This window comes from Pristiophorus japonicus, chromosome 14 (assembly GCF_044704955.1).
Source record: "Pristiophorus japonicus isolate sPriJap1 chromosome 14, sPriJap1.hap1, whole genome shotgun sequence".
Lineage (NCBI taxonomy): Eukaryota > Metazoa > Chordata > Chondrichthyes > Pristiophoridae > Pristiophorus > Pristiophorus japonicus.
In genome coordinates this window covers 55,991,881-56,005,293 of record NC_091990.1, presented here as the reverse complement: position 1 = coordinate 56,005,293, position 13,413 = coordinate 55,991,881, and the positions used below count along the sequence as shown (strand labels likewise).

The 13,413-nt window shown below is 43.2% G+C and overlaps 1 protein-coding gene across 1 annotated transcript in view; it reads left to right on the top strand.

The window, feature by feature from the left end:
• Positions 1-13,413, top strand: part of inpp5b (inositol polyphosphate-5-phosphatase B) — a 148,837-nt gene that overhangs the window by 82,067 nt on the left and 53,357 nt on the right. The window contains exons 9-11 of the mRNA XM_070899223.1: positions 5,731-5,918; positions 9,289-9,400; positions 13,206-13,315. Coding sequence (XP_070755324.1) covers positions 5,731-5,918; positions 9,289-9,400; positions 13,206-13,315 — 410 coding nt within the window. The remainder of the gene's footprint in view (positions 1-5,730; positions 5,919-9,288; positions 9,401-13,205; positions 13,316-13,413) is intronic.

The following is a 13,413-nucleotide window of genomic DNA, read 5'->3' as shown; positions in this document are numbered from 1 at the left end:
AGCTTCTATAGATATGTGAAGAGAAAAAGATTAGTGAAGACGAATGTAGGTCCCTTGCAGTCAGAATCAGGTGAATTTATAATGAGGAACAAAGAAATGGCAGACCAATGAACAAATACTTTTGGTTCTGTCTTCACTAAAGGACACAATTAACCCTCCGGAAATACTAGGGGACCGAGGGTCTAGCGAGAAGGAGGAACTGGAGGAAATCCTTTAGTCAGGAAACTGTTGGGGAAATTGATGGGATTCAAGGCCAATAAATCCCCAGGGCCTGATAGCCTGCATCCCAGAGTACTTAAGGAAGTGGCCCTAGAAATAGTGGATGCATTGGTGGTCATTTTCCAACATTCTATAGACTCTGGATCAGTTCCTATGGATTGGAGGGTAGCTAATGTAACCCCACTTTTTTTAAAAAAAGGATGGAGAGAGAAAGCAGGGAATTATAGACCGGTTAGCCTGACATCAGTAGTGGGGAAAATGTTGGAATCAATTATTAAGGATGTAATAGCAGCGCATTTGGAAAGCAGTGTCAGGATCGGTCCAAGTCAGCATGGATTTATGAAAGGGAAATCCTGCTTGACAAATCTTTTAGAATTTTTTGAGGATGTAACTAATAGAGTGGACAAGGGAGAACCAGTGGATGTGGTGTATTTGGACTTTCAAAAGGCTTTTGACAAGGTCCCACACAGGAGATTAGTGTGCAAAATTAAAGCACATGGTATTGGGGGTAATGTAATGACGTGGATAGAGAACTGGTTGGCAGACAGGAAGCAAAGAGTAGGAATAAACGGGTCCTTTTCAGGATGGCAGGCAGTGACTAGTGGGGTACCGCAAGGTTCCATGCTGGGACCCCAGCTATTTACAATATACATCAATGATTTAGTCGAAGGAATTGAATGTAATATCTCCAAGTTTGCAGATGACACTAAGCTGGGTGGCAGTGTGAGCTGTGAGGAGGATGCTAAGAGGCTGCAGGGTAACTTGGACAGGTTAGGTGAGTGGGCAAATGCATAGCAGATGCAGTATAATGTAGATAAATGTGAGGTTATTCACTTTGGCAAAAACAGAAAGGCAGAATATTATCTGAAAGACAGATTAGGAAAAGGGGAGGTGCAACGAGACTTGGGTGTCATGGTACATCAGTCATTGAAAGTTGGCATGCAGGTACAGCAAGCGGTGAAGAAAGCAAATGGTATGTTGGCCTTCATAGCGAGAGGTTTTGAGTATAGGAGCAGGGAGATCTTACTACAGTTGTACAGGGCCTTGGTGAGGCCACACCTTGAATATTGTGTACAGTTTTGGTCCCCTAATCTGAGGAAGGACATTCTTGCTATTCTTGCTATTGAGGGAGTGCAGCAAAGGTTCACCAGGCTGATTCCTGGGATGGCAGGACTGACATGAAGACAGACTGGATCGACTAGGCTTATATTCACTGGAGTTTAGAAGAATGAGAGGGGATCTCATCGAAACATATAAAATTCTGACAAGATTGGACAGGTTAGATGCAGGTAGAATGTTCCCGATGTTGGGGAAGTCCAGAACCAGGGGTCACAGTCTAAGGATAAGGGGTAAGCCATTTAGGACTGAGATGAGGAGAAACTTCTTCATGCAGAGAATTGTGAACCTGTGAAATTCTCTACCACAGAAAGTTGTTGAGGCCAGTTCGTTCGATATATTCAAAAGGGAGTTAGATGTGGCCCTTACGGCTAAAGGGATCAAGGGGTATGGAGAGAAAGCAGGAATGGGGTACTGAAGTTGCATGATCAGCCATGATCATATTGAATGGTGGTGCAGGCTCGAAGAGCTGAATGGCCTACTCCTGCACCTATTTTCTATGTTGGAGCATTGAGACTAAATCAAGATATAAAGAGACATGGAAGAAATAAAATAAACCGTTCTTCTGGGTCTTATCAATGGTGAAACTTCCTGTTCTAACTGCCTCAGAAACTTACAATGGAAACATATTTTAACACACGTCAGGACCAGTAACAAAAACATTCACCCTTCCACTAACCTGAACATAGTTATGAGTGCTGCTCTATTCATGGTGGTTTAACATGTATGCTGAAGTCCAATTATAGTGCAGATATAATATTTATATATATTTATATATAATATTTACATATGATAGGCGTTTCTATTTATTTGCTTATGCAATTCTTATGACTGTATAGCTTTTAGGTGCTGTCGTATTAAGAAGAAAAAAGTTAGTTGACGCTGCAGTTTTTCAGAAACTGCAGAGCACTCAGTTATCAGTGTATTTGCTCACAGTCCCAGGTTTCCCTCCTATCATTGCCAGCAGGTGGCAGTGAGAAACAGGCTCTGATAATGGGATTTATTTGTGGCTGATACAGGGGAGTCGTGACTGTTTCACAGTACCTCGTAATGCAGCATAACAGTGGCTAAGAATTTAGCTGTTAATCTGATAGTTTGTAGGTCACAGCAGGAGTACTAATAAACTGATACAGAAATGAAAGTGTGTGAGATTTCAACGGCATCTTAATGGGTTCTTTTAATTTTATTTAGACACTGTCATCAGGTTTTGTGCATCTATTTTTAAGTATTATGTGAATGATCTGAATTAAGATTGGAAAAAAATCCCGATTGGAGCATAGATGTTGATCTCTCCGATTATATGTAAACCAATTTTCCTGAAGCAGGATAAGGATGGAGTCTCCCATTGGATTGACTGATGTCTCGGTTGTTGCGGGTACGCTGATGAGTGAAGGGTCTGAACCTGGCCATACATATATGCCACACGCATCGCATTGATAGCCAGATGAGTGTATAGATAAGTTGCCTGTACCTGTTGGGACTGAGCTGTAACCGGTTGTGGTTTGCCAGGCTATTAAAATGGCTCGGGCACACCCCTGGGCGCATGCTGGCCCCTCCCTGGAAGGTCTTGGCACCAGAAGCCTGGGCAGGGGAAAGGAGTACAGCTGCAGGCCCGGCACCAGCATTGAGCCATTCGAGCTGCTGCTCTCCATCAGAGACCAGGAAGTCCCAAAGATCTGGTGGGTGGGTCCTTCAGGGATCGTTCTTTGCTCTCTGTGTGGTTCTCCCTCAAACCCTCCTGGCTCACTGGATGGGTGTCCTGTATCTGGGGGTCCTCAAAAAAAGAAGCAGGAGGACAGGAATGCCCCTCCCACCGTATTCAGTGATGGGCCTGTTGCTTATTGCAGGAGCAGGGTTGCTTCTAACCTTCCTGGGGAAGCCCTGGAATAGTGGGGGAGGGGAGGGGGCACTGAACATAAAGGTCTCCACCACTTCTTTCCAGCTATTGCGTCCAGAAATGGGTGTTCTCTAGGTGAAAAGATCAAGAAAATCAGCCCTCTCTTTCCCATTTCAGGATTTCAGGTTCCTCTGTGTTGCTTACTATTCTACCCTCTTTCCCCGCGCCTCCCCACCACAAACTAAAGGGTTCCTAAATGCAGGCATCGGGTAAGCTTGTGGTCCTGTCCATTCAGGGTTTTTTTCAGTATGGCAAAAACCGGGAACTCGCTTCCAGGGAATGTAATGTCAGGAGTGGTAAACAACTCATTTAGATATTGCATTTTACGCAATCCTTGTCGGACATATTTATTCCAGGGATATTAATATTTATAAATTAAACAGACATCAATATCCCCTTTAAGTGCCCCAGGCCTTTCTTAATATGGGTTTATAAATGAGGCATGTGATTTATATCATTATTAAAAAGGACCTTTCTGTTTCTTTATACAGCATAATTATTGTGTAGCTATCCATTTGTTTCGGTTACGTTCATAGTTCTGTTTTGACATAATAAGGTAAATGAAACCTCAAAAATGCCCCATTTTTAGTTCCTGATATTTCCCGTCATGGGATGTTAGTTGCTTGTATAACTGCTTTGTAGTGTACAGTGGTAATTCTGCCTGTGCTTCTGCTCCGTGCTGCCTTTGAATTTATGAATAGAATTGCAATGAGGAGAAGTAGTGAGAAAAGAGAATTGATTTACTGCGAGACATTGGGGAGATTTAAGGACATATGTTAGTCATGTGTTTCCCTCCCAATGTCACCTCAAACTATTCTACTGCTACTCCTGGGTCAGCAGTTCTGTGCTAGTGTTGCAATTCTATAGCATCCTTTACCTTGTGTGAAACAGGATTGAATATGTATCCTTTAACTGCAAGCTACTCGGCAAAATAACTAGCCTTCCTGAGTCTCAGACTACATGTGCGCAACAAGTTTTAACAGCAAAAGAGTCGTTTAGATCTGCGATGGGTTTTTAAATGCAGGATCAGTTTATAAACCAGGCAAATTTTGAATGTAATGCTAAAGCCCTGTTCTTATCAACATCGATATATTGATAGGAAGAGACGAAGTAAGGTGTGAGGAGGCTCGTGTGGAGCATAAAGCCAGACATAGGCCTGTTGGGCCGAATGGCCGGTTTCTTCGTTGTACATTCTATGTAATTATGCTTCACCTTGGTCAAATCACAAGTGTAAGAAATTTTTTATGCTTTTGATTTAAAAGTTTAGAATTACTTGGTTGGAGTGATCACAATTTTTAGAGCTGCAGTTTTTTATGGTACAACTGGGCTTGTATTCACTGGAGTTCAGAAGAATGAGAGGGGACCTCATAGAAACGTTTAAAATTCTGATGGGTTTAGACAGGTTAGATGCAGGAAGAATGTTCCCAATGTTGGGGAAGTCCAGAACCAGGGGTCACAGACTAAGGATAAGGGGTAAGCCATTTAGGACCGAGATGAGGAGAAACTTCTTCACCCAGAGAGTGGTGAACCTGTGGAATTCTCTACCACAGAAAGTAGTTGAGGCCAATTCACTAAATATATTCAAAAGGGAGTTAGATGAAGTCCTTACTACTCGGGGGATCAAGGAGTATGGTGAGAAAGCAGGAAGGGGGTAGTGAATTTGCATGTTCAGCCATGAACTCATTGAATGGCGGTGCAGGCTAGAAGGGCCGAATGGCCTACTCCTGCACCTATTTTCTATGTTTCTATCTACTGGCTCAAAACTGCCATAGGCACCTGGCCTTGGGTACTGGCCCAGCAATAGACCCAAAAAGCCAGCCGATGCTTGCCTTTCATGACCACCGGATGTCTCAATGCACTTTACAGCCAATGAAATAGGGGCAGGAGTAGGCCATTTGGCCCCTCAAGTCTGCTCCACCTCTCAATAAGATCATGGCTGATCTGGTCTTGGCCTCAACTCCATTTTCCTGACCACTCCCCACAACTGGATTTATGTGCTCAAGTCCCTGGAGTAGGACTTGAACCCACAACCTTCTGACTCAGGCGAGGGTGCAACCCACTGAGCCACAGGCAGCATGTGTCACCTTTAGAGATCCTTTTAACTGTCTCCATAGCACCTATCTCAGCAAAGCTAATATAACTCATCTGTGCTGTTTCAGCGGAATAACCGACTTGCATCATAATAGAATTAGTAATATTTGTAGCCCCTTTCATGTTTTTTCATGTGTTCTGAATTATTGCATGAACGTGTTTTTGAAGCCAACAGCGGAATAGTGTAAATCGACCAGCAAGTTCTGGAGATTCGCAACTCGCGACGCATCCTTTAATCCCCTGAACTTGCTGGCTGGTTTGCACATCAATAACGGCGTATGTCATTAACGCGCATTATTTTTCCAGCAACATCTGACCCATTGTGAAGTCCGATATCATTTTGTTCTTTTTCTTCTTAAATCTCCCTCAAACTTTCCCAACTTTCTTTTCCTAATTTTTCTTCCTAGGGTAACAAAGGTGGAGTGAGCATAAGGTTTCAATTCCATAACACCACCTTGTGTATCGTTAACTCGCATCTCGCAGCTCACACTGAAGAATGTGACAGACGGAATCAAGACTACAAAGAAATCTGTACCAGAATGCGCTTCGTTCAGCCTAACCTGCCACTGGCGCATCTCTCAATCATGAAGCATGAGTAAGTCTCCCATGTCAGTTGACTTTTCATTTCTTTCAGCAAGTCCTGCCTGTAGTTCTTAAACGTTACAGGAAAAATCAATTTTCTTCATCAAGCATTATTTGATGATGTCATGAAGGAGGCAGCAGTCAGCCCCCTCCAATGGCTGCATGGGTATTTTGTATCAGTTGGTGTGCTGTACAAACCAGGAGGATTCCAAGTTCAGTAGTGTCACTAATATAAAAACAGAAAATGCTGGAAATCTCAACGGGTCAGACAGCATCTGTGGAGAGAAAGCAGAGTTAATGTTTTGGGTCAGTGACCCTTTGTCATTTTCTGTTTTTATTCCAGATTCCAGCATCCGCAGTATTTTGCTTTTGTATCAGTAGAGTCCCTGTTGAGTTTGCCGATCTGAGGAAGGGCAGCATTGACAGTGCTGTGATTGGTCACACTCCTCCTGGGCTGGTGGAGGTGGGGAAATACATCCAGGGCTCCTACCCCTGTGGAGAAGAGTTACTCTGTATGAAGTTTGTAGTGAAATCATAAACTCATTTATGATAGTGAGTACAGGGACTCTTTCCCCCGAACGCCCTCCCCCGGGTCCCTGTGAAATGTCCACAGGGGTAAAATAACTTGTTGGCATTCACCATCCAGGCTCTCACATGAAGAACAGCCAGAGTTGTTGGGTTAGATCTCGGGTTAGATACCAGAGGCCCATCATCACCTGTAGAATCACACCTTTGTGGTTGTCATCACTACCAGGAAAGGAGGAGCGAAAACTGAAAAAGAAAAGAATGGAGGCAACAGTGTGTTCGTTAGTGGTAGCATATGTAACTGGCAGCCGTTTTTTGTTAATTTTCCCCACCCCCTTAACAGGCAGCCATTTTTTGCTAATTTCTGCTCCCCTCCACCTCCATCCTTCCCAAGTTGCCAGGACAAAGCCAGATCCTGATGTTCTCTCTTAGCGCTTCAGTAGGAAGACCACTATGTCACTAGTTTATTTTAAACTAACACGAGTGAGAGAATGAGAGAGGTGGTAGGAAAGATAATGGAATCTTTCCTCAAATATGTAATAGAAAAACATCGAGAAACTGAAATATAATAAGAGTCGTCAGCATGGATTCCAAAAGCGAAGGGCATGCTTGACCACTTTATTGAATTCTTTGAAGAAGGGTAGATAAGGGCAATGTAGTAGATTTGGGTTTCCGATAAGGTACCACATAGTAAACTCAGAACTAAGGTCAGAAAACATGGCATAAAAGTAGCAGAATGGATAGCAAGTTAGCTACAAAACAGAGCGTAGGGGTTAAAAGTAGTTACTCTGACTGGGAAAAGGTTGGGAAATGATGTTCCATTGCTGAGATTGTTGTTGTTCACCATTTACATAAACGATTTAGACTTGGGAATTGGAAGTACAATTTCAAAATTTGCAGATGACACCAAATTGGAGGGTGTAGTTTTTACAGAGGGGGACTGCGACAAAATACAAGAAGACAACTTGCAGAATGGGCGTGTAATTCGCAAATGAACTTCAGTATAGATAAGTTTGAGGTGGTCCATTTTTGTAGGAAGTGTAAGGACGCCACATACTCCTTGGAAAATAAATGCCTAAATGGGGTAGGGGAACAGAGGGATCGGGGGGAGTTCAAATACACAAATCACTAAAAGTAGCGACTGGTTAGTTCATGCCATTTAAAAAAAAAACACTGGGGTTCATTTCGAGAGGGATAGGATTGAAAAGCAGCGAAGCTATGTTAAACTTGTATAGTATCTTGGTTAGACCACACTAGGAGTACTGTGAATAGTTCTGGTCTCCAAATTTTAAAAAGGATATAGAGGCATCGGAGAAGGTGCAAAAAAGATTTACCAGAATGACACCAGAACTTAAAGGTTATACCTAGCAGGAGAGATTGAATAGGCTGGGAATTCTTCTCAGGAAAAGAGAAGACTGAAGCGTGACCTAATACTGATCGTTAAGATTATGAAATGATTTGATAGAGTAAATGTAGAGCAGATGTTTCCAACTTGGGGCCATAAATGTAGGATTCTCATGAATAAATCCAATAGGGAATTCAGGAGAAACTTCTTTAACCCAGAGAGTGTTGAAAATGTGGAACTCGCCACCACAAGGAGAAGTTGAGGTAAATAGCATAGATGCATTTAAGGGGAAGTTAGGTAAATACATGAAGGAAAAAGGAGTAGAAGGATATGTTGATGGGGTGAGATGAAAAAGGGTGTGAGGAGGCACTTTGGAGCATAAACACTGGCATGGAGCTATTGGGCCAAACGGCCTGCTTGTGTACTGTTAATGCTATGTAACATCCTTCAGTCGCAACGTGATCTGAGACTACCCACACATTCTCGTCTTGAATGTGTTGTAAAGAATGTTTTCATCTCTCTTTACACCTGCGCATGTATGGCAATTGTTAATCAGCAAGAAAAGGATCATCAGGACTACCAATTGTAGTGGATTTGTTAATGGTGTGATTGTGAGCTGTGCATTCTTTTCCTAAGACTTGGTCCTTTCTAAATTTACATCTGAAATAATTAGGATGCAGAACAAGCAATTTTGGTATTTATTTATATTCTTCCCTTTAATAATTTGGGAGTGTTTTTCCAAAAGTTTGGAGTGAATCAGAATGAGGGAGTTTTACCTAAAATAAGAACATAAGAAATAGGAGCAGGAATAGGCCATTTGGCCCCTCGAGCCTGCTCCACCATTCAATAAGATCACAGATGATCTGATCTTGGTCGCAATTCCACTTTCCTGCCCGCTCTCCATAACCCTTGACTCCCTTATAGTTCAAAAATCTGTCTTTCTCCCCTTTAAATATATTCAATAACTCAGCCTTCACGGCTCTCTGGGGTAGAAGAAATTCCTCCTCATCTCCATTTTAAATGGGCGACCCCTTATTCTGAAACTATAGCCCCGAGTTGTAGATTCCCCCACGAGGGGAAACATCCTCTCTGCATCTACCCTGTCGAGCCCCCTCAGAATCTTATGTTTCAATAAGATCACCTCTCATTCTTCTTTTAACCTGAAAGTGCTCAATAGGACAAAGTAGAAGTGCGTTGATCCTGCCCATAGGTATATATTCCCAATTATGATAATTCAGTGACTCCTGCTGAACCGTGCACATGGCAATGTTGGGCGATAACATCAACTATGTTTTCCACCGTCAAGTAGCCTGCTGAGACTTACCATCCAGACTTGTACATGAAGAATGCTTTATAGTTGAATGAGTGGTATTGAACTGATAATATAAATATGCTGTAGGCTAGACCGCAGGAACCTTTTTCTGAATAACAGTATGATCTGGAAAGAGCTTCACTTTGTTCATAATGAGGATATGTTTACAACTTTGTTCTTTTCCTTCTCTTTATAATAAAGCGTGATAATATGGGTTGGAGATCTGAACTACAGGATATGTCATCCTGAGGTAGAAACAATTAAAAAGCTAATAGCGGCGAAGGATTATAAGAAACTCGCCAAATACGATCAGGTAAGATGAAAGTTACAATGACCATTAACTTTCCACGAACTCACGAGCACTGGGAGAAGGTTGTCTCCACAAATTAACAAGTGGCTGCTGCTTGGCTCAGGTGGACCCCAAAAGGGGAGAAATTGCCATTAAAAAGGAGATTCTTGCCATCAGAAAACCTGCACAAAATTTTGATTTAGTATGGAGTGAGAAAATTTAAAAGAAAAACCACTAGGATAATTGCAGGACTCTTGCCTCTGAGGTATGAGGAGAGGTTCGCAAAGCTGAACTTGTCTCCTCTGGTGAAAAGATGTGTTGGTTGGAAGAAGGGGAGCCAGAGCTTTAAATTTTGAAAGGTTTGGATGTAAGCATGCTAGTTGTCTTGTACTGTAAGTACAGTACCAGAAACCTTGGGGTGGAAATTCGGTCTCGCCGCAGTTGGGGCAGTGTCCCCAGCAGAGCGGTACATTTTATGCTGGCAAATGGTTTGCGTCTATTGCCGCAAAATTCATCAGCTGGCCCCGGAGTTTGGAGCGGGGTGCTAACACCTCTTTTAGGGCACTAGGCCGGCTGAGCAAGGGAAAATCCTGAGCTCAACAGCCGGCCTCAGAGCACCATAACAGAGACCTGGGGAGGAGGGAAACCTGAAAAAAAAACCATCAAAAACATTCCCAACACATATCTCACGCCACCACAACATAAATCGCAAAAAAAAAAAATTCTTTCAACATTCACACTTCCCGAAGTCGGCATTACATACCTCACTGTGGCTGCTACAGTTTGGAATGTAAGCTTTCACAGATGTTCCCACCAGGGCGTGTTACGTGTCGGACGGCAACCAAAAAGCGAGCCGGTGTCGCAACCAGGAGCGTTGCATACCGGCTTGCGTCTGTCTCCCGGATGTTACTGCTCCGTGCCCTGTCGATTCCGGTACCGAAATCCTGTTCTCAACCTGATACTTAACCAGTTGTTTTTTGAATGACTAAATCAAAACAACGTTATAGCTCCTGCTTCCTGCCGACTCCCACTCCTGCTCCTCCCCGACCGGACTCGACCCACCTGTCGCTGCCGCTCCTGCTTCCCCGCCGCTCCTGCTTCCACCCACCCTCCGACCGGACCCGACTCGACCCGTCTGCCGCTCCTGCTCCCACCCGACTCGACCCGACTCTACTCTCGCCCCCGGACTGGATCCGACCTGACCTCCCCCTCCCCGACCTGACCAACCTCCCCTCTCGCCCTCCTCCTCTCTCCCTCCTTCTCTCCCTCCCTCCCCCGCCGACCCGAACCGAACCTCTCTCCCCGACCCGACCCAACGCCACCTACCTCTGGTGCTGGGGACGGGCCCTGCCCGAAATCTCGGGCCCGGCCCGTTCAGCCTTCGATCCCGACGGCAAACCGCTTCCTAAAGGCCTGCCTGAAGAACTTTCACACAGGTAGGAACATGGTCTATTTAATCTTTTCTTTGCTTATAAATGTTTATTCAGGTTGGATTTATTTGTATAAGTATAACTAAGGATTTATTGTAGAATTTAATGACTTCCCTCCCCCGCCCCTCGTTCCCTACGCCTAATTTGTAACCTGTGCCTGATTTTTTAATGTGTAGAACAGGTTTTTTCAGTTCTACAAAAATCTTCACTTGCTCCATTCTAAATTAGTTTGGAGTACATTTTCACTGTGGAAACTTTGAAATCAGACATCAGTGGCCGGACACGCCCCCTTTTGAAGAAAAAATTCTGTTCCAAAGTAGAACTGTTCTACCTGACTAGAACTGCAGAAAAAAAAATGTGGAGAATTGCGATTTCTAAGATAGTCCGTTCTCTACCAGTTGCTCCTAAAAATCAGGCGCAAATCATGTGGAAACTTGGGCCCTATATGTTTATAGGTGGATAGATATTCTGGAGTTTTGCTTGATCACATTTGGGGATTGGAGATAATTAATCAGAACATTTAATCAGGAGAAAAAACTGTAATCCCCAAATAGTGCTAACAGCTTGAGTTACAAAATGTGCAGCGTAGACAATACCAGCATGAGATGTAAAATCTGATGGTATAACCCAAAGTCATTCCAAAACGAACCAGATGCATAAAGAGCACATGAAGAAAGGAGTTTCCATTTAGGAAAGTTGGATCAAAACATCTGGGAGCATATCACAAAATCTAACAACTTCAAGGAGATTGTTTCGGCCCATGATGGATTGTATATGGCCGTGGAAGAAGCAGGCTTGATGGGCTGCGTAGCTTTTGCTCATTCCGCACTTTCTTTTCTCATTATTTCATGGTTCACTTAAACAAAGTTGCACATGAAAGAGTGCATTTCTATTTGCATTTCCCAATATTTTCTTCCACATACAAAGTAGAATCACCATGTATAAATTTGTGTAATAACATAATTTAGCAGCTAATTCAGGGTGATGACTGAAGTCCTCAAGTTCTTAAATAAATAAAAATTAGAAGTAATGAAAAAAATATTTTATAATTTAACACATGGTACCAGTTAGTGTCCTGCAGCATTAACACTGAAACTATAGGATATACTTGCATTGGAAGCTGTTCAGAGAAAGTTCACTAAGTTGATTCCGGAGATGAGGGGGTTGACTTATGAAGATAGGCTGAGTAGGTTGGGCCTATACACATTGGAGTTCAGAAGAATGAGAGGTGATCTTATCGAAACATACAAGATAATGAGGGGGCTCGACAAGGTGGATGCAGAAAGGATACTTCCAATCATAGGGGAAACTAAAACTAGGGGCTGCCCATTTAAAACTGAGTTGAGGAGGAATTTCTTCTCTGAGGGTTGTAAATCTATGGAATTCTCTGCCCAGAGAGCTGTGGAGGCTGGGTCATTGAATATATTTAAGGCGGAGATAGACAGATTTTTGAGTGATAAGGGAATAAAAGGTTATGGGGAGCTTGCAGAGAAGTGGAACTGAGTTCTTGATCAGATCAGCCATGATCTTATTAAATGGTGGAGCAGGTTCAAGGGGTCAGGTGGCCTACTCCTGCTCCTATTTCTTAAAAGTGCAAAGTGTTACATTTTGGTAGGAAGAGTGAGAGGCAATATAAACTAATTCTAAAGGGAATACAAGAACAGAGAGAGCTGGGGGTATATGTGCACAAATTGTTGAAGGTGGCAGGGCAGGTTGAGAAAGCGGTTAAAAAAAGAATACGGGCTCCTGGGCTTCATAAATAGAGACATAGGGTACAAATGCAAGGAGGTTATGATGAACCTTTATAACACATTGGTTCAGCCTAAACTGGAGTATTGTGTCCAATTCTGGGCACCCCACTTTAGGCAGGATGTGAAGGCCTTCGAGAGGACCAAGAAATGATTTACAAGAATGATTCCAGGGATGAGGGACTTCAGTTACATGGACAGACTGGAGAAGCTGGGGTTGTTCTCCTTAGTGCAGAGAAGATTGAGAGGAGATTTGATTGAGGTGTTCAAAATCATGGGTGGTCTAGGGAGAGTTGATAGAGAGAAACTGTTCCCATTGGTGAAAGGGTCGAGGACACAGATTTAAGATGATTGGAAGAAGAACCAAAGGCGACCTGAGGAAAATCTTTTTATACGCAGCGAGTGGTTAGGAACTGGAATTCAAGGCCTGAAAGGGTGGTGGAGGCAGATTCAATTGTGGCTTTCAAGAAGGGATTTGGATAAGTACCGAAAGGAAAAAAAAAATGCAGGGCTATGTGGAAAGGGTGGGGGGAGTGGGACTAGCTGAAGTGCTCTTGCAGAGAGCCGGCACGGGCTCGACGGGCTAAATGGCCTCCTTCTGTGCTATAACCATTCTATGAGTCTATAAGAACTTCTACTGTTGTTGTACAGCTAACGAAACACATGAAGGAGTCAGGTGTGTTCAATGGATTCAAAGAAGGAGAACTCAACTTTCAACCAACCTACAAATACGATATTGGTTCTGATAACTGGGACACAAGGTAACCGATCCCTGAGATTGTTTATTACTGGGAGTTTTTCAATGTTGGATTTGCCATTTTTAACTTGAAACCTATTCTGATCAGGGTCCAACTAAAAA